The sequence below is a fragment of the Ambystoma mexicanum genome, chromosome 2q, assembly GCF_040938575.1.
Source record: "Ambystoma mexicanum isolate Mex_15411 chromosome 2q, UKY_AmexF1_1, whole genome shotgun sequence".
NCBI lineage: Eukaryota > Metazoa > Chordata > Amphibia > Caudata > Ambystomatidae > Ambystoma > Ambystoma mexicanum.
In genome coordinates, this window is record NC_090924.1 from 1130848591 (window position 1) to 1130867229 (window position 18639).

The 18639-nt window shown below is 46.0% G+C and overlaps 1 protein-coding gene across 13 annotated transcripts in view; it reads right to left on the reverse strand.

Annotated features, from left to right (window-relative positions):
• The window catches only part of HDAC9 (histone deacetylase 9), a 497607-nt gene that overhangs the window by 193192 nt on the left and 285776 nt on the right, over positions 1-18639 (reverse strand). For all 13 annotated transcript variants that reach the window (XM_069648491.1, XM_069648496.1, XM_069648495.1 and 10 more), the window contains exon 5: positions 10613-10734. In XM_069648491.1, coding sequence (XP_069504592.1) covers positions 10613-10734 — 122 coding nt within the window. The remainder of the gene's footprint in view (positions 1-10612; positions 10735-18639) is intronic.

Genomic DNA, 18639 nt, shown 5'->3' on the forward strand with positions numbered 1-18639 from the left:
TTCTGCTCTATTATTAAGCAGGTTTTAGTGCACCTTTTCCCTGTGTTCTTTGACAGATCGAAGAGAGAGGGGTAGTCAGTCTGGGCTTTTTTCTGTCTTGGTCATTATGCAGTACAAGAGTTTGGGCTGCTTTTTTTAATCAATATTGGTATATGATTTTTTTTAAAGGAATTAGCTTCGATAATTAGCCTTTAGATATGATGGGATGGCAAGCATAAATGCACGTACCTAGTAAGGGTTTCCTAGAATATACTATAGTTCAATTGTGCATGCCTTTTATTCACTGGGTTGTTACCATATCCTAAAGGCCCACAATTAGGAGTGTGCCACTGTCTGCCGTATGGCCACTAGAAATATTGGCTTGAAGGATTTCTATGTTTTTAATGCATAACCCGTCCTGAATGTGTATTACTTGCACTGTGCATGCTTTTGTAATAAGTCCAAATAGATTAAACAAATATAAGATTTCAGGTTTTCTGCCACATCCCCTAATGTTGTTCTAATAATATTGAGGTTTGCAAACTGCTCCGATCCCAAAACCCTTACTCAAGAAAGACCAAGAAAGGGCACAGTGGGCATTTGAGAAATACATCATCTATGCCTCGGTGAAGCTTGTTCCCAAAAATGCATTCAGAACCAATCAGAAAAAATAGGCAGCAAGATCACACCCAGATAAATGTCATAAAGAAGAACGATTGTGCACAGGGGTAAAACCACAAATGGTATGACAACGTTTCATATCAATGGCCTCTGCACCTCTACGGGGGAATGATACTGATGGCTCAAAGGGAACTAAGCACAAAACACAAAGCAATCTCCATCGCAACAAACAGATGCCCAAAGTAGTAAAGGAATCCCAAAGCATCCTGAAACATTGTACTATGCCCATCACCTCACATTTCATCTCCAAAATATCTGATCCACAGGGACCTGGACAAGAAAAGGGAAACTTTAAGATCAGAGAGTCTCTGCAAAGGCCTCCTCCCCCTTTAGCCCCTTTCGCGCTCATCACTGGAGCAGACTTCACAAACCTCATGACAGTAAGCAACCCCATTGGGTCACCAGGGAAACCCTTCCTACCCGCTACATACAAAACAAAACAAACACATGCCTCCACTAAGGGATAGGGTCACAACATTTCAAGACCGCTTATAACAAGGCCTTCCTCAAGAATATCAGAAGATTAAGACATCTACCACCCCAATATCCAAAATACCCCATCCTTCCAAACACATGCACAGGATAGTACACTACAAGCTTCTCAAGCAAACAGAACAAACCACTCAGTGGATCAAACACAGGGAGGAGTCATACCACTCTGAGGAATGGAAATGGGCCGGTTATATAGTTAAGATGACCTGAAAAATATCATGTACAGAACATCCGTGTGTCTTCATCCTTCTGGACAGATCAATAGCATCTGATCCAATGATCCAGAAAACCTTTAAGGAAAGGTGGCAATAGTGAGCATGTAATGCGCTTCATTATGTAATGCAGGCTCAGCATTGGTTTACACTGTCATCTCAGGTAATGTTAAAAAGATCAAATCAACTGAAAACGGCTTAAATTGGACCATTCATTTTCTTTGAGGAAATATACTATGTCTGTAGGTTTTGTTAAAAGAGCGTCCATTTTAAAATGTACTTCTGCATATTTGCTGTCATGTTAAAGGGACAATGCAGAATTGTGCATCTTTTTTGTAAATCACTTGAGTGATCAAAGATACTTATGAACAGTCCAACATTTTATTAGATTGCCATTATAAGCACACATGACACAAACAGAACATTTCCGGGTTACATGTAACATAGAATTTGTCAACTTAGTTTGAACTCCAGTGGCCTGGTTGTCCCGAGGATTCCTCTTTTATGAAGTAGAAATGCCCCAAACCATTATACATAATTTGGTTCCATGCTTGAAATAAAGGGTTAATGAGACAGCTGTGCTTACAAAGATGAAGGCCAAGTCTCCTAATGACAACAAAATATATCTAAGTGTGAGCTTTATGCAGGGGATTTTTAAGCTTATCTGGAGCGTCAACAAGGTTAGTTTCTGGTAGTTTTATCAAGTGATAAAATGTTGGTGAATGATTTGGGTGAATTATCTGAGTGGGTCAGGCTTGAGATGATGAGGTTGGCTGGTTGCAGTTCCTTGTATACATATCTTGAGAGTAACTGTATATTTTTTATATTAAAGCATCAGGAAATTCTATATAAGAGTTTCCTACCAAGTGTGTGTCTGAGAAACATCACGCCAAAAGGGATTGGGCCACCTATGTTGTGCTGGTGGACAGCTACTCTACAGCATCATGTGTGCCTGGAATCAACCAGCCATTGGTTCATCGTAGCAGTGTGCCAAGAGCAAAAGCAACCGAAGACTGTGTCAGCAATCAGGGTACATTCGAGTTTAGGGTCATGGTGCGTGGATAAGGAAGACAAGGCTTACCTTCCATTTTTATCTTGAGAGTTAAGTGGCAACCCTGCATCCACAGAGCCACCTCAGAGCTCAGAGTGGAGCGAGGCACTGCTGGCTTATAATGATGTTGCAGCATGTTGGATTCTTTAGCACTGGCCATTTCTTCTCATTCCAGCCTCTACTTCACCAAAATGGGTATGGCGGGCAGACAGGTTTGCCATACAATTGGAAATTAACAGTGGAACTATTATCCGAGTGGAGACTCTGTTGTGGGATAAATCTATGAGACTTTATTTACTCCAAATAGACACTGTATAGAACGCATGAAACACCTCATTACAAGATTTCTGACATTTTTTTCAGAAAGGAGTTGGGGAAAGAATTTTGAATTGGAGATGAATATGGTCTTTACAAGACTGTACTTTGGCCTTCTCTTTTCTCAGCAATGTATTCCTATATGTCCTCATGCAGCGTGAACACTTTCCATGGGAGCAGTGTGTTCTGGGTTGCGTTACAATGAACATTGAAGGTTCCAAGGACCCCTTGCCAATGGGGAACACAGTTCAAATTCAGAACCTTTCTAATAGTTAGTGCAGCAATTACAGTTAGGTTGTTGGAAAACCATTATATTTGGGTGGGTTAGAGAGCACAATGTGATACTGTTGTGGCCCCATATTGTAGAAAAGGGTTGGTGCCAGGTTAGTTGATGGTGTGGTTGGTATAGTTGGGTCCCATTTGACCAAATCCTCATTTTTCAGGGCATTGTTTAATTTGTGGTGTGAGGAAGTTCGTGTTCCACCTCGTGACCTCCCAAGTCCATGGGTTTAGCAGTGCTCTTCCTGCAACATTAGTTTTCTTTCATACACAGAGATATAGGGCTCAGTTTTCCAAAGCGGTGCAGGAACGTTTTGATGTGAGCATCGCTGCATGATTTATCATTGGATTATTAGTTGTTGTTGGACATTTCATGATGCCATTGATTGGTCCAGTAAGTGCCTCATTCCCGTTGGAATTCTAAAGTTGCATGCATGATGCAGGCGTCTGGTGACATGAATGCCTGGGATGAAAAAAGGTGAGTATTTGGTGGCTTGGATGCAGGTTGTTCCCGATTCATGATAGGTTTGCTTTGGGATTCAATGTTGGCATGATAACACATCTGCTTGCACTGCCTGGAGAACAGTTCCTCGGTATAACTGAACATCTGCAAACACATCTGCAAACACAGGGGACCTTTCGGAATGATGTGGTGGAGTGTGTTCTGTGCATGGGTAATGGTCTGGTAGGTCTGGTCTGTGCATCTGCTCTCGCCCAGTGGGGGTAGTTGTACTAGTTTGGTTTTCAGTTGGTGTCTCAGTGAAGGGCGGCCTTTGCCGGTTTCCTCCTGCATTGAGCCTGTATGATGGGGCAACACCACTCAGTGGGTTGTGCTGGTTGCTGGTGTCTGAAGTGGTCTATGTCAACATGCCAGTCTACTGTGAAGTCTTGTACCTGTATGGACCCTGGCAACTGCATGCCAAGTACAAGAGTTGTATCTCTGTTCCATAGGTGTCAGTGGCCATTGGGGCGCTGCCCATGGTCCATATGTATCTGAGCCTGCGTGTCTGGGTTGGAAGAGAGATGTCATGATCATAGTTTCAATGTGTAAGGAAGAGCCATGTTGTATTGTGGGTTTAGATGAAAGCGTTTGTCCCTCTTATCATCCATGAGTGCAAGTAGAATTGTGGCGTGTGGGCAAGAAATGACAGCTCAGGAGAATGTTGGTGGATGCATTGAGTGGATTTCATGAGTTTTCCCGGTTGGGGGCCTGAGATGGAGAGGATGAGGATGGACAGTGAAAGGTTTCCTGCGTACATCACTTAACAATAACTGGAACTGCATATATGCACAAAAAAGCACCCAGGAGGCTCACAGTCCCTCTTTTAGATCACAACACATGGTTTTCACAGCAAATAAATGTCTACTGGAGAAAGCTTTGTAGAAAAAATCCCTGTGAATTCTGGTCCTATAAAGGATAACATACATGTAACTCAAGCTCGAGTGGTACTAAGCTACCTTGACGTCCTCTGACATCTCACAACAGGTTCCAACCTGCGGTCCGGCCCTTCGTGATGGCATTGATCCCTCCGGTAGCGTGAAATAATCTGATACTGTAGAGCTATGGTCATCTGACCTATCCCAACAGACATTCATAGTTAGATATTGATTAATTTAAACAAGTAGTGTTTCTTATTCAGGAGTGATAACTTGGAAACAGTGCAAAACACATTCCTTGAAAGGGGTAAATGGGGGAAGGAGAAAGCGGGCAGACTGACAATCGTTCGCCAGCGTTTACTTTGTAGGCTCATGGAGTGGGCACATTTTACATCACTTTTTGTGAACTGATTCTAAAGAGATGGCGCTCTGCGTTTGTAAGGCAGACAATGATTATTTCAGAACCCATTGGCAAACATATTGTTGACTACATCTTGGAAGAACACAGTGGCACATGTCACTCTAGATCAGAAGCATATGCACAGGCCTTCACCAATATCTTTCATATTGGCATATGAAGAAACAGAGCCTTCTTGCAGAACATAAGCTTGAATGTAGAAAAAACATTAATACTTTTATACATAGAAGTAAAAGAATATCCATCCTAGAATTAGTCCAGCATATTTTTGCTACTTCAATCACACTGACAAACACATAAAATACACTGGGGGGCTAGCTCGTGGGCAACACGTTTGTCGTGGAAGCAATACAATGCAGAGCAACATACGTTTGACTCCCGATCCTGCGCTCAAGGACGCCATTTAGGGGTGACCCCTGAGGTCTCCCTTACTACCCCTGTGGTCTCCCTTGCTACCCCTAAAACCTTATTTTTTAAAGTAACGTTTTTACTTTGTTTTAACTTAAACTGAGACTCCTGTGCTATGGCCAGCAGGATGTGGCTCTTTGTTTTTGGAGTGGCTGGTTTTCTGAAAGCTATGGCTGGTAAAATAGCTCAGTGTGTTGAGCATTTGCTGCTGCAACGTGTGTGTGATCTGCAGGTTGCAGGTTCGCCTCCCGATAAGGTCAACTCAGCCTTTCACCCTCCTGAGGTTGACAAATTAGTACCAACACAGGTTGAGTAATATTGTATGTATATTTGTTCTATATGAAGCGCTTAAGCGCTCCACAATAACACATCATTATCGTTTGGCCTTGGACGCAGAGGCGTTGTTAGGGGGGGCTAAGAGGGCTACAGCCCCTGGTCTTTTGGTTGTAGCCCCAGATAGATTCTCAGGGGCGACAACCAAAAGGCTAGCTAGCCCCTAGTCCCAACAGTTCTGACATTGGCGTAGCCCCGGGTCTTTTCCAGACCTAGCAACACCCCTGCTTGGACGTCTGCTTTCATTCACAGTAATTTGGTAATATGGGCCGATACGTGTTGATATTATTGATAAATATGGTGATCCATTCCTGTATCAATGTCTATCACTTTACAGAGATATCTGAACCATATTTTTCAATGCGATGTGATGCCACTTCTTGTTTTGTCAAGGGGTGAAAGGTTATGTTCCATCGATTCATGGGATGTCACTTCGGGGTGGGGTCAAATGACATCACTTCCTGTGTTGTCATCAGAGGTCAATGGTCGTGTGATGTCATATTACGGAAAGTGTGACATTGAAGAAGCCTGGATAAATGTACTTGGTAATCGGCGATACATCTTGTGGAGCTTTGACAAAAAAATAAACAATTCCTGTTTTTTTTTTTCATTTGGAGGGAGACACAATTTCAGCTAGCCACGACGGACGACCGCTGGCCAGCCAGTGCAGGAGAAAAGGGGAGTTATCACGAGTATGTGGCATTAGAACAGCTTCTGGAAGCATAGGAAACCAAACAGATGTGACTGCATCTGTAGCCTCCTCTAGGACCAATATTCACTTGCCTCCCTCATGGCCTATATGAGTAAATGAAGGTACACACAGGTAGCAAAGCCCGCCTCCCCCGAAGCCTCTCTACTTCCCTGCAGTTACAGTCACACGCTGGTGTGTGGCAATGACAGACGATTTATTGACATGTCCTTTGATAGTACAATAGGTTTCACACGTCCAGAATGCACACCCATTTCTGAAAGAAACATGCATGTGCAATGACTGGTTTTATGTTTGTAATTTGTCACTGTGCCAACAGAAGTACACAGATCTCTCCCACTGTGACTTCAGCCACTGCATGGAAAATGCATCAGAGTGGACCTGGGGGCATCATGGTATCACAGTCATAGGATAATCAGCCACAGGCATGTGATATGCAGCAGAAGGGACCTGGGGGAATCGTGTTATCACAGTCATAGGATAATCAGCCACGGCATGTGATATGCATCAGAGGGGACCAGGGAGAATCATGTTATCACAGTCATAGGATAAGCAGCCGTGCCATGCAGTATGCATCAGAGGGGATCTGGGAGAATCATGTTATCACAGTCATAGGATAAGCAGCTGTGTCAAGCAGTATGCATCAGAGGCGACATGGGAGAATCATGTTATCACAGTCATAGGATAAGCAGCTGTGTCAAGCAGTATGCATCAGAGGGGATCTGGGAGAATCATGTTATCACAGTCATAGGATAAGCAGCCGTGCCATGCAGTATGCATCAGAGGGGACCTGGGAGGATCATGTTATCACAGTCATAGGATAAGCAGCTGTGGCATGCAGTATGCATCAGAGGGGACCTGGGAGCATCATGTTATCAGAGTTATAGGATAAGCAGCCGTGGCATGCGATCTGCAACAGAGGGGACCTAGGGGAATCATGGTATCACAGTCATAGGATAATCAGCCACGGCATGCGATATGCATCAGAGGGGACCTTGGAGAATCATGTTATCACAGTCATAGGATAATCCACCGTGGCATGCGATATGCATCAGAGGGTACCCGGGAGAATCATGTTATCAGAGTTATAGGATAAGCAGCCGTGACATGCAGTGTGCATCAGAGGGGACCTGGGAGAATCATGTTATTGCAGTGATAGGATAATCAGCCAAGGCATCCGCTATGCTTCAGAGGGGACCTGGGCGAATCATGTTATTGTATTCATAGAATAATCCACCACGGCATGCAGTCAGGGGGTACCTGGGAGGATCATGTTATCACAGTCCTAGGATAACCAGCCACAGCATGTGATATGCTTCAGAGGGGACCTGGGAGGATCATGTTATCAGTCATAGGATAACCAGCCATTGCATGCAATATATTCCGGAGAGGACCCGGGACAATCATATTTTACATTAATTGGATTTTCGGTATTAATGTGTTCATTTTATGCATGTTTAGTTTTATATTTTCAGATTTCCATTTTATTGTATATTCCTTTTGTCATTGGTTTAACTTTTATTTGAATGTGTTTTGTTCTTCAACAGGATGTCACAGTAATCCTGTGGAGACTGCTGATGGTGCTTTCCTGCACATGTATGCTGATGGTGGCTCTAAAGTCAATGGAATTTTAGTCAACTTTCCAATTCCAAGGATGTAGTACATCTCCTATCACTGTCTTTTAATTGATGGGTACCAAACACTGATTGAAATCAAACACTGTGGGGAGGAGCTTAGTGCCAGCATTTCAAAGCATCCATATACACACACAACTGGAGTGTGTTGGTTGGGCCCCTTTACGTCACACACCCCGACTTCTCACAGCAATGCAGGCTCGATCTCTGTGGTGGGAGGAGGTCATTTTCACTTGAGAGCACATTCATAGGTAATCTTAATATGCATACATGCACACCAATACACACCTGATGATGGGGCCCGGTAGAGTGCACCGCCTGGTCACACAGGCACACTAGAGTGAGAAGCCACAAATGTGCAAGACCTGAATCCCAGGTCTTGATCAATTTTCAAAAACGTGGAACTGGCACTATGCCCCTCCTTATGAAAAAGGCCAAAAGATAAGTCTGCGTGGGTTACGAGCTTGATGGGCATAGCATTGTGAACAATAGGTCAACGACAGTGAAACAACCATCCGTTATAGCTAAACGTATCCATGGAAGATTCCCACAAAACCGCCCTCAGCATATAGTGCATGTGTCCATCATGCAACATTGACATGTCTCCTATTTTGCTACATAAGGCAGTGTAAAGAAAAGGCTCATGCCAAGACATGAAACTAAACAATATGTGAATGATTTGGAGTTCTTACATGTTTAGCTTCTAATATGTTTTGGACAGAGAGTGGCCAAAATGCAGATAGTCTGCTTTGGAGAACAAATATTGTTTTTACTAATCTGAAGCTGACTTGTTAAAGCTGCCATTTCTAAAATACTGATTCATATAAAAAAACAATAACTTTAGCCTAGAAATAAGCACACTTTATAAGGACCTCAAAGGCATGCTGATTCGCTGGGGTTTTCTGTCATTACTGATTCAATTTCCAAGGTGGTGGGGATAGAAATTAAGATTAAAGAAATGGTAATAACTATACAGAGGAGCTACTTTTATGAATATGAAGTGTGACCATTAAGTTGGGCAATTATGCTAAGAAAGAGACTGCCGTTCGGATAGGACTTCTTGCTTGGCCATTGGCCATATGGGGCCAATTATTCGGTATCAGCCGAAATGGTAAATATCCTATTTGGTGCACCCTTATTTTATCGCCCACTTCTCTCCCAGTGTAGTGATGGAGTAGGACATGAAAAGGCTTGCAAAACAAGACCTGGCAAAATGATACGGTCTCTAGGGAGAAGCTCAAGGAGGTTAAAATGCCCCCAAATATCTTCAGGGTCGTATGCAAGAGGTCCCTAGAGTGAGGATGCTCAGGTCAAACGGAAATAGCAAACTTCACCCGGCACGGTGCAAACTTAAGAACTTTAGTGGCCTGAGTTTCGATCGCTGTGCCCCAAGACTCTGCAATGAGCTAGCAGATGATTTGCGGGAGATCCCCAATCTCTTTAGCTTTAAGAAAGCGATGAAGACACATTTGTTCAATTCTAATGACTCGGCCAGCATTTGAGTTGTGCGTGGGGATCTGCTGGTTCTTGACTTCTTTTCTTCCGCTGGCTTCCTTCTGTGGTGTGGGTTTTTGTCCTGTTGTTGTGTGTGCACTGAGGCCGTTAAAAGGTTGAATCTGCCCAGCCATATAGTGGTCCTAGAATGCGATGTGATGGTTCCTGAGAGTTGGAAGTCATTTAATGCATGTCTCACAAAGGCAGCCTGGGTGGGCCACAGGAGAGACGCGGCCCACCTCAGAACCAGGGAGCTCCTTCAGTCAGACTTCTAGGGCAGGCTTAAGGTCTGCTATATGGCAGAGTAGAGACGGACCTCCGACAGCGCAGATATCTCAGGATGCAGCTCTTTGACACCGCCACAACTGGCCAATGAACTGTGCTGTGCATGTAATGGGGTGTTGCAGTACAGGATGTAGCCCCCCTGTCTGGTGCACATTGCACAATATTCCACCACCACAACAAACGTAGCACTTGCGCACCCTGAATCACCATCTAATTTGATTGTGGCTTGAGTTATACATATATGCATGTGTGTTGTGCAGTTATGCCCACTTTTGCTGCATCCGGACTCCTGACAGGCTGCCTTTCCCTATTAGGAGTCAGCGGATGTGCAAATATGTGCATGACGCAGCAGACCCGGAAGCGGCGGGACAGCCAAGGTAAGAAGCGAGGTCAGGGATGGGTTAAAGGTTTCCGGAGGGATGTGGGAGGGAAGAATAGAGAGGGGATAAGTGGCAGGCGGGAGGGTGCAGCATCATGGGATGGAAAAGGGTGGTTCATAAGGGAAGACAGGGGGGTTAACAGGGGTGTCCCCAGCATAAGATGAGTTAAGTGGGTGGGACAAGTGGCACAAGGTGACTACGGGTGTTCAGGGGTGATGATGGAGCAGTCCCATGAAATAACTTTTCCCATAGTTGAAAAGTCAGACTCCGGAAAATGGGCTTAGGCAAAAATGCCCCACGCGAAAAACATCATGGAACTGTGTTATGTGCACCGCCACACACAGCATCTTCTCAAAACTAGAGCCCACTGCACTGCAATTACTACTATAGTACTACTGATCCACTGAGAAATGCTGATCAAAGCAAGCAAAGGAAGCAATAAAAGCATTGTGACCGCTCTTGAGCCCCCCCTCCCGCCTGGTGATGAAAATACATGGATTCTGTGAGTGAAAATGCAAACACAATATGTATGGTAAAGAAGGAGACATACATGGAAATGACTCACCAGTTTTCCGCAGGGGGAAATCCTCCTTGGCATCTTGCTGTCCAGGCAGTGCATATTTGTAGGAGGGAGATGTCCCACCGAGGGGTGGTGAGCTTTGATCCAGTGAGGTATGGTGAGCAGCACTGCAACAAACACAGAGGGGGCGCACATTAGCATGGAGGCAATCAGAGTTACATGCCAGCAGATGCTGCTCACATGTCTCAGCTGTGTTCATGCTCCACCTGCTCGCAGAGTTCACACACCACATGCTCGGGCCACCAGTTCCCCTGTCTGCCGCAGTCGGTGGCACCGCTCAGAACGGTTCCATTGCTTTTTGTTGCATAACAAGGTGATGGTTTGAGATGGCGTGAGGTATATCCCCCAAAGTCATGTGATGAATAATCTACATATATCAGCCCCTGGCCCCCTTCATCTTGTCGGAGTGATCATGCAATCAGTAGAAGGTCCAGCAGTTATACCCTTGGGTTATGGGTGATCTGCTGACTCATGAGTTAAGGGGCGTAGCCAGTAATGTGTTATGAAAGGTCAGCTGACATGGGTTGTGTGGAGTCATTCGTTACAGATCATATTGTGCAGCTTGGCGTGGCCATATCGCAGGGCGTGTGCTACGTATGAACATGTGCCAGGCAAACATTTGAACAGGCTTTCTAATGAGGGGAATGTGCATCAGCTGGGCGTGTAGGTGTACATTCTGACTGACAGTGAGGACTAGTGCACTCCATTCTCAGAGTGAGTACGCACTCACCACTCTGGACTTTAACAGGGGAGAGTCTAGGGCACCCATGAGGTTGCAGGAAGGGCCTGGTTGCAGCTGGTCTTCCCCTCAAAGATCAAATGTGTAATCCCACAGCGCAATGCGAGACAATGTGGCCCCTTCACACTACATGGATCTATTGTAGTGGAACAAAGGCCACAAGCAGTGGCGTGTCCAGACTCTTGACTGGGGTGCCACAAGTGGGGCACTGACTTATTCAGGGGTGGCATGAAGTATGAGCGCACAGACACAATGATCATAGTTTAGGATAATGGGGTGGCACCTGGGGTGGCCAATCAGATTCCAGGAGCAGCACGTGCCACCCCAGGCCACTCCCAGGATATGCCACTGGCCACAAGGAGAGAGCAGTCAAAGACAGGGGCACCAGGGGTGGGAGGCGGCTTTGTAGCACACTCCACAAGTTCTGTGGTGCCAACAGGCACAGGGGTCATGTGCATTCAATCAAGGGAACAGCGCTGTGCAAATGAATGACAACCTCTCAAGCAGTGCACTGGAAAATGTTCAGCACACGTGCTTCTACCATGGCAAGTGGTGCCATCAATCCAGTTAAGTACATGCAATATGTGGACAGGATTTCGGCAGGATTGGTGCATTTCTACCCTGTGCCTGCATACATAACATGCGGGATAAATCAGACCATTTTCTACATGCAGTATTCAGTCCAAGTACTGAGCGTGAAGAATTTTCCTTAAATAAACTGCCAGCTGATACAGTGCATTAGTGCTTCGGCTCACAACTTATTTAAGTAAAAATAATGTTCCGGTGCAGATAGGTCTCTGTGGCCTCATGGTCACGGCCAACACAGCAAGATTACAACACTTCTGCGCTGAGAGCGCAGCGCCAAATGGCCGCAGTTGGCTCCATAAAGCCTCCAGTCCATCCATCCACCGCGCCCTCCCACAAAACTATTCAATCCTCAGACAGGACCGTAAGATCCCTAAAGGTGGTGGCGGCGTCGCCCTCATCTTCAAAGACAACCTCGACATGAGAATGTGTAATCAACAATGGAACAATAACGCTGATCTCCTCACTGCCAAAGAAGCCCTCTCCCCTAAATGTACCATAAACTTCTTTATCACCTACAGACCACCAGGATCACTCCACGACTACCAAAAGCAACTCCTCCAAAACATAGGCAACAATCTCAAAAGCACCACGAAAAGCATCATTCTAGGGGATATTAACCTTGACTTATCTGACCCGAAGGACAAAGCAACCGCAAATTTAGCCAAAGAACTATCACACATGGGGTTTGAACACAAAATTGCTGCTCCCACTCATAACAAAGGCAGATCCATTGACTGGCTAGCTGATCATAACTGCGCATCTGCCATCACCTCCATCTCAGCCCTCCCATGGACGGACCATTACCTCATTCAATTCTCCATTTCTACCACGTCCACCCATAAAACCTTAACTCACGCCCCTCCCGCTAAAGTAAGAAGCTCCAAAAAACTCACTGCTTCCAATCTCATTCCTCTCCTCGACATCCCTGATCTCAAGCCTCCATTTACCCATGACACCACCTCCCTCACCAACATCTACTCCAGTGCGCTCACTAAAGCCATCAAACTCATTGCCCCTCTAGAAGATAAAAAAGGGAAGAAATCAATGCACTGCAACTCTTGGATCACTGAAGAACTTTTCATCTGACCTTCGTACCAAGAAGCGCAAAGCTCTATCTAAATGGCAATCAGTGCCTAACCAATCCTCTCTTAACGATTTCAAACTGATCTCGTCGACCTACAAAAAAGCTATATTCCTCGCTAAATCCGAATCCTATAACCAGAGAATTACTAATGCCAGCTCTAAATCAAGAGAAATATTCTCCATATTCAAAGAACTCACTACACCTGCCTACAGCCCAGACTAAATCATCAAGGATGAAGCATAGTGCACAGGCATTCAGTCTGCCCTTCTGAATAAAGTCAACACCCTCCAAAACAAAATAGCCTCTCAACGCAAAGCTCCCAACACCCCCACCTGCTCGCCCACACCACCCACTAACAACTTTTCCTCACAAACACCCCTTTTCGCTTTCAGAGAAGTCTCAGAGTCGGAAGTCAAGGATCTCCTCAAAAAAATCAAACCTTCCACCTGCAAAGGGTATATCTACCCACCCTCTTTAATCAAAGAGTGCTCAGAACCCCTGACCCCTATCATCACGGCTTTCATCAATGCCTCATTCGCATCCGGAAACGTACCACAATGCCTAAAAGAAGCTTGGGTTCGCCCGCTCCTGAAAAAACCCTCGCTCGATCCTTCCTCCCCTATTAACTATCGCCCCATCACCACCGTCCCCTTCCTCCTCAAAATCCTAGACAAAGCTGCACACAACCAAATCCTACACTACCTGGAAACCAACACCATCCTAGGCAAAAGACAATCAGGTTTCCGCAAAGGACACCAGACTGAAACTGCCCTTCTAGATCTAAAGAATCAAATTACCAAGATAATGGACACAGGCAAACCTGCTCTCCTCCTACTGCTCAACCTCTCTGCAGCATTCGACTTGGTCGACCACAGCATTCTCACATCTCACCTCTTCAATGCCGCTCACTTCTCCCATAAAGCAACCACCTGGATCACACACTTCCTTGAAGGGAGGGCCATGAAAGTGTACTCTGACCAGGCCAGCGCCCTCCACCACTTTAATTTGTGGAGTCCCACAAGGGTCTTGCACTGCACCGACCCTCTACAACCTATTCACCAAACCCCTCTTTGACCTACTGGACTCCCTCAACATAGACTACACAAACAACGCCGATGACACGCAAGTTCTCCTCCCCCTTTCCGGAGATTACGACCAAGACTCAGAAGCCCTCCTCAAAATCTATTCCACCATCCAAACCTGGATGGCTATCAATGGTCTCTGCTTAAACTGAGACAAAACCGAAATCATTATCCTAGCCCCCAGCGAAACACTAGCTAAACTCAGCCCCGATTACTCTCACATTATCATTGACAGTATTAGCATACCTGTCTCCACTGCCGTCAAGACCTTAGGAGACTACTTAGACGCCACACTCTCCATGACCAAACAAACCAGCGCCATCGCCTCAGCATCTGCTCTGTCCACCAAATTCATCTATGCCATCAAACCCTACCTTACCACGCCCAACTGCCACTCCATAGCCAGAGCAACTATAGGAGCCAGACTGGACTACTGCAACGCCCTCTTGGCAGGCACATCGACTAAAAACCTAAGCAGGCTTCAAATAGTGCAAAATAACGCCCTCCGAGCTGCACTACACATCCCCAAAACTGACCATATTTCACAGGCCAGAAGACGCGCCCATTGGCTCCCAGTCAAGGAAAGAATCAACTTTAAAATTCTCACTCTCACACACAAGTGCATCAATCATACAGCACCCCCATACTTATCTGAAACGATAACAAAGAACTCCTCTTCCGTCCTAGAAGAAGCCATCATGCCAACCAACTCGAGTACCCACTGTGAGAAGAGCCAAAGCCGGCGGCATTGGCTTCCCACACATAGCACCAAAGCTCTGGAATGCCCTCCCCAACTCACTCAGAGCAGAACCATCGCTATACTCCTTTCGCAAGTCCCTCAAAACTACACTATTCAACTAACATCCTCCCGCGTCACCTACACTTGCTCTCTTACGTCTGCTACGTAATGTGTCATGTAATGAAATTTGCTCTGTGACCATCTTCCTTCCACTGTAACCAGATTATGTCTTCATGTAACAGCGCCACGATGCCCCCGGGCTGACGTGCGCTTTAGATAAATCTGAATAAATAAATAAATAAATAAAAAGAAGAGGCTGCGGCGCCAGTGAGGAGCTGGGACCACGCACTGCCAGTGGGTTCCTGTGCATAACAAGCATTGCAGCAGAAACGTGCTTTCAGAAAGACGGGTATGTAAGCCATGCGTGTTTTTCACCCGCTAAATCAGGGCCTTTTCTACTGGGGTTTCCCTTCAACACACGTGATGTTATTTACATGTGTAGATTTTGGCAAGTAGTACAGGCAGGATTGTTTTCTGTTTATCTGGAATAGAATCTGGCTTCTTTGACACATGCGAATATTGCCGTGAACACACGTTTTCTCTGCCTGTAAATATACACAAACCGATGCAACTCTTTTAAGGGCACATTGGCAAATGCAGATGAAGCCGAGTGTTACGTCAATCAGGCACATCTGTGCGGTCCCGGGCAGCGCACAACAATGGCGTATATGTCCCCATTAATTGCAAAAGCAACAGGTCACATCCCCGACTCCAGAGCAATAACTCATTTTATGTGTCTAGTAAGCAAACACGCCCGGAGAGTGCCAGGGGCACAATTTCAGAGGACGCGCTGATGCGCTGCAAAATGCCATAACAGGGCCCATTGTTGCAGGGTGAAAAGTCGCGGATGCGAGCAACGGGCAACGCAGTCTAAGCACATTGTAGTGCGACAATACACACTGGCATCTTGGTCCCGTCGAGTGGGCAGTGGTCAGCGTCTACCATCCGATTGTTCACGCCTCTTAATAGATTTCCGTTGCATCTCGGAAGGTGTGGGTGCGTGGTGTTGCCCGGTTATTTCTAAATGTGCGAGATCATATGGGTAAAGTGCCGTCGCTAACCCGGAAAGTGCGGTTTGGCAAGCGAGCCAGATGGAGGCTGTGCCACAGTGTAGGCGCACAAGCTGCCCGTCGCACTGCCCATGGGCAGGGGCGGAATTGCTTATTTATTCTAATGCAATCTTGTTACTTAAGTACCAAATGCCACGGCCCTCCCTTATCTTTTTTAGGTCGAACTCTAATAATAGTAATAATAATAGGTTACATAATATTCTCTCCCCCCTCCTAATCCACATACAAAGCCACAGCAATCCTCGCGTAGTCATGCCAGACCCCCAGGGTGCATAAGACCAGGCCAGGGGGGCTCTGAGATCATGGAATTCCGAGTGGCTACTCCCCTTATGATCGAATTAGTGTGAAATAAACAGGACATGGCTATTTGAGCAATCTTTTGGAGAAGGTGGTCTTCGGCAATGTTGACGGTTGCTAGGGAGAGGCTTTGATTATGCAGCCATCCATTGGTTAGTTTGGTTGGACGCCACCGGTAGATTATTTGCATGTGGCGCGTATGTCAGCAGCGCTCACCTCCATCGACTGCAGGCTGTATCTAGGCAACCATTTTGCAGTGGCTCCCCTTGTTCCTGCTAGACAGGCGCCAGTGGGTGGCCAGGGCAAGCAGCGCTTCAGCTGTGCACCGCTGCTCTGTTTGCGCCCCAAGGTTATTGTTAAAGTGCTTGACCCATGTAAATATGAGGTTTTTGGACGGCACTGTGCCAGGACGTGGTCTGCAGGACAATCAATAAGCCGAAGACAACACCACCTGTGTCTCTACCCAGGCCAGCCCTGTGAGGGCTTCTGAAACCCTGAACAATGGTGCAACGAATATGGCTTCTGGGACAGAATCAAAATGTCGGCCTTTTAACCATGACAAGACAGGCAGAAGATTCTGGGAGACACTGCCACTCAATGCCTTACGTCCTGTTTCCTGATCCAGGTGTTCCACATTGTTCTGCTGTTTCGGCCACCTTCCTAGCGCACCTAGCCTAACAGTTTTCTACCTAAATGTGGAATCATGGGTCTAGGCCTTGGAGTAAATACACTCTGTGTACCGCAGTGCACCGTACACAGAGCTTCACATGTGTTTGATGAAAAGGCACCAACTAGTGCAGCTGTGCTTTAACTTGAATGTTGAGACAAGCTTTTTCAGTTCAAGCGTACAACCCCCCCCCTTCCTGCACACCTGCACTGATTACCGGTGACAGCCTGTATCAACTTTAAACAGGCCCAATCAGCTTTTCATCCGCTGCTTTTTATAGAGGTATTTGATGGACAATATTTATAGGCGGTCCAAGAGTCACCATCTACAGTTCCCAATACTCCAAATGTCTTGCAAGACTATTCAGGTAAAATGGAAACGTGATCAGTGATTAGGTAACGTGGTCAGTGATTAGGAGGCCAGGCATACCGCATGTCGGTATAGCACTCATACTCCCACCACCTTCCACTTCACCGACCCAACCTGCTTTTGCCAATTGACTTTCGTTCCATGATTCTCTTTCGCCTCGTCGTATGAAACAGTGGAGGGGAAGGAGGTTACACACCTAACATGAAGTTGAAAGTGATACCACGTTTGGCATTTATCTCCCTCACAACTAGATCCTGAAAAATGAGTTTCTCTGCCAGGGTTCGAAATTGAGATTGGATGAGCAGGAGCTAAAACCGGCTCCTGGGTGTCAGGCATCACCCTGCAAAGGCAGTAGCTACCGAAGCGGAACCAGGAGGTAGCAGAGGTGCTCCTTTAACTTCTGTCCATTTTGTATGAACCATCGTGGTTAAATGTGTATTAGATGTGTTCCAATTCTTCTTTATTAACATTCTCAAATACTCAAAGTTAATGTCACAATGATATGTTTGGAAGGCACCAGTTGGCCCTTGGAGCCAAAGTAGCTCCTGGAAACTGTTGGTTTCAAGCTAACCGGGCTCTACTGTGCTAGAAGCAGGAGCTAAATAGTTGCCCTCAATGTCGATGTGCACTATTAGATCTGCAAGCCCTGGTCCTAGGGCAGTGGATATTACAGGGTGGCCAGAGTTGGCGTTCCATATATAAATATAACTGAAAAGTCCTGCTTCCTGGATCAGCAGAAGTGACCTGGCACCTAAAAATAAACACTCTCTGCGATAACATGTTCTTGCTGGCTGAAACTAACTTTCTGGTTTTGCAAGTGAACTTGCACGTTTCAGAACACCTGCCCCGGAGAGGGCAGTCGACTAGTGCCCAACTGTTACCTGACAACACCTCAGAGCACCCGCTTGGGAGGGCGGGGCATTCAATGATGGTGTTATTATTGCAAAGATGAACAATTGTCTGCGACCATGAAGAAGGGACCATTTCATTTTCATGTATGTTTCATACATTTAAAAAGTATTTTGTGGAACTGCAGTTTTGAGCTCATTGTGCATAACAAGAAGTTGCATCACTGTGTCAAAGAATGCCTGAAAACAGGTTACAGCATCACACACTCTTGGCTTGTGCTTTTAATTCTTTAAAGCAGTAACAGAGTTCACATAGTTTACAGAGTGTCTCCCGCTTTTCTCAAAAGAAAGTCCCTGAACAAGCCTTCAGCTGCATCCGCTCGGCTCCTAACCCCGAACCCTGGACCGCAACTGAAGGGAGCTCGGGTAGGTGGGCTTGGGGAGTTCAACACTGTTCTGAGAGGGCTGC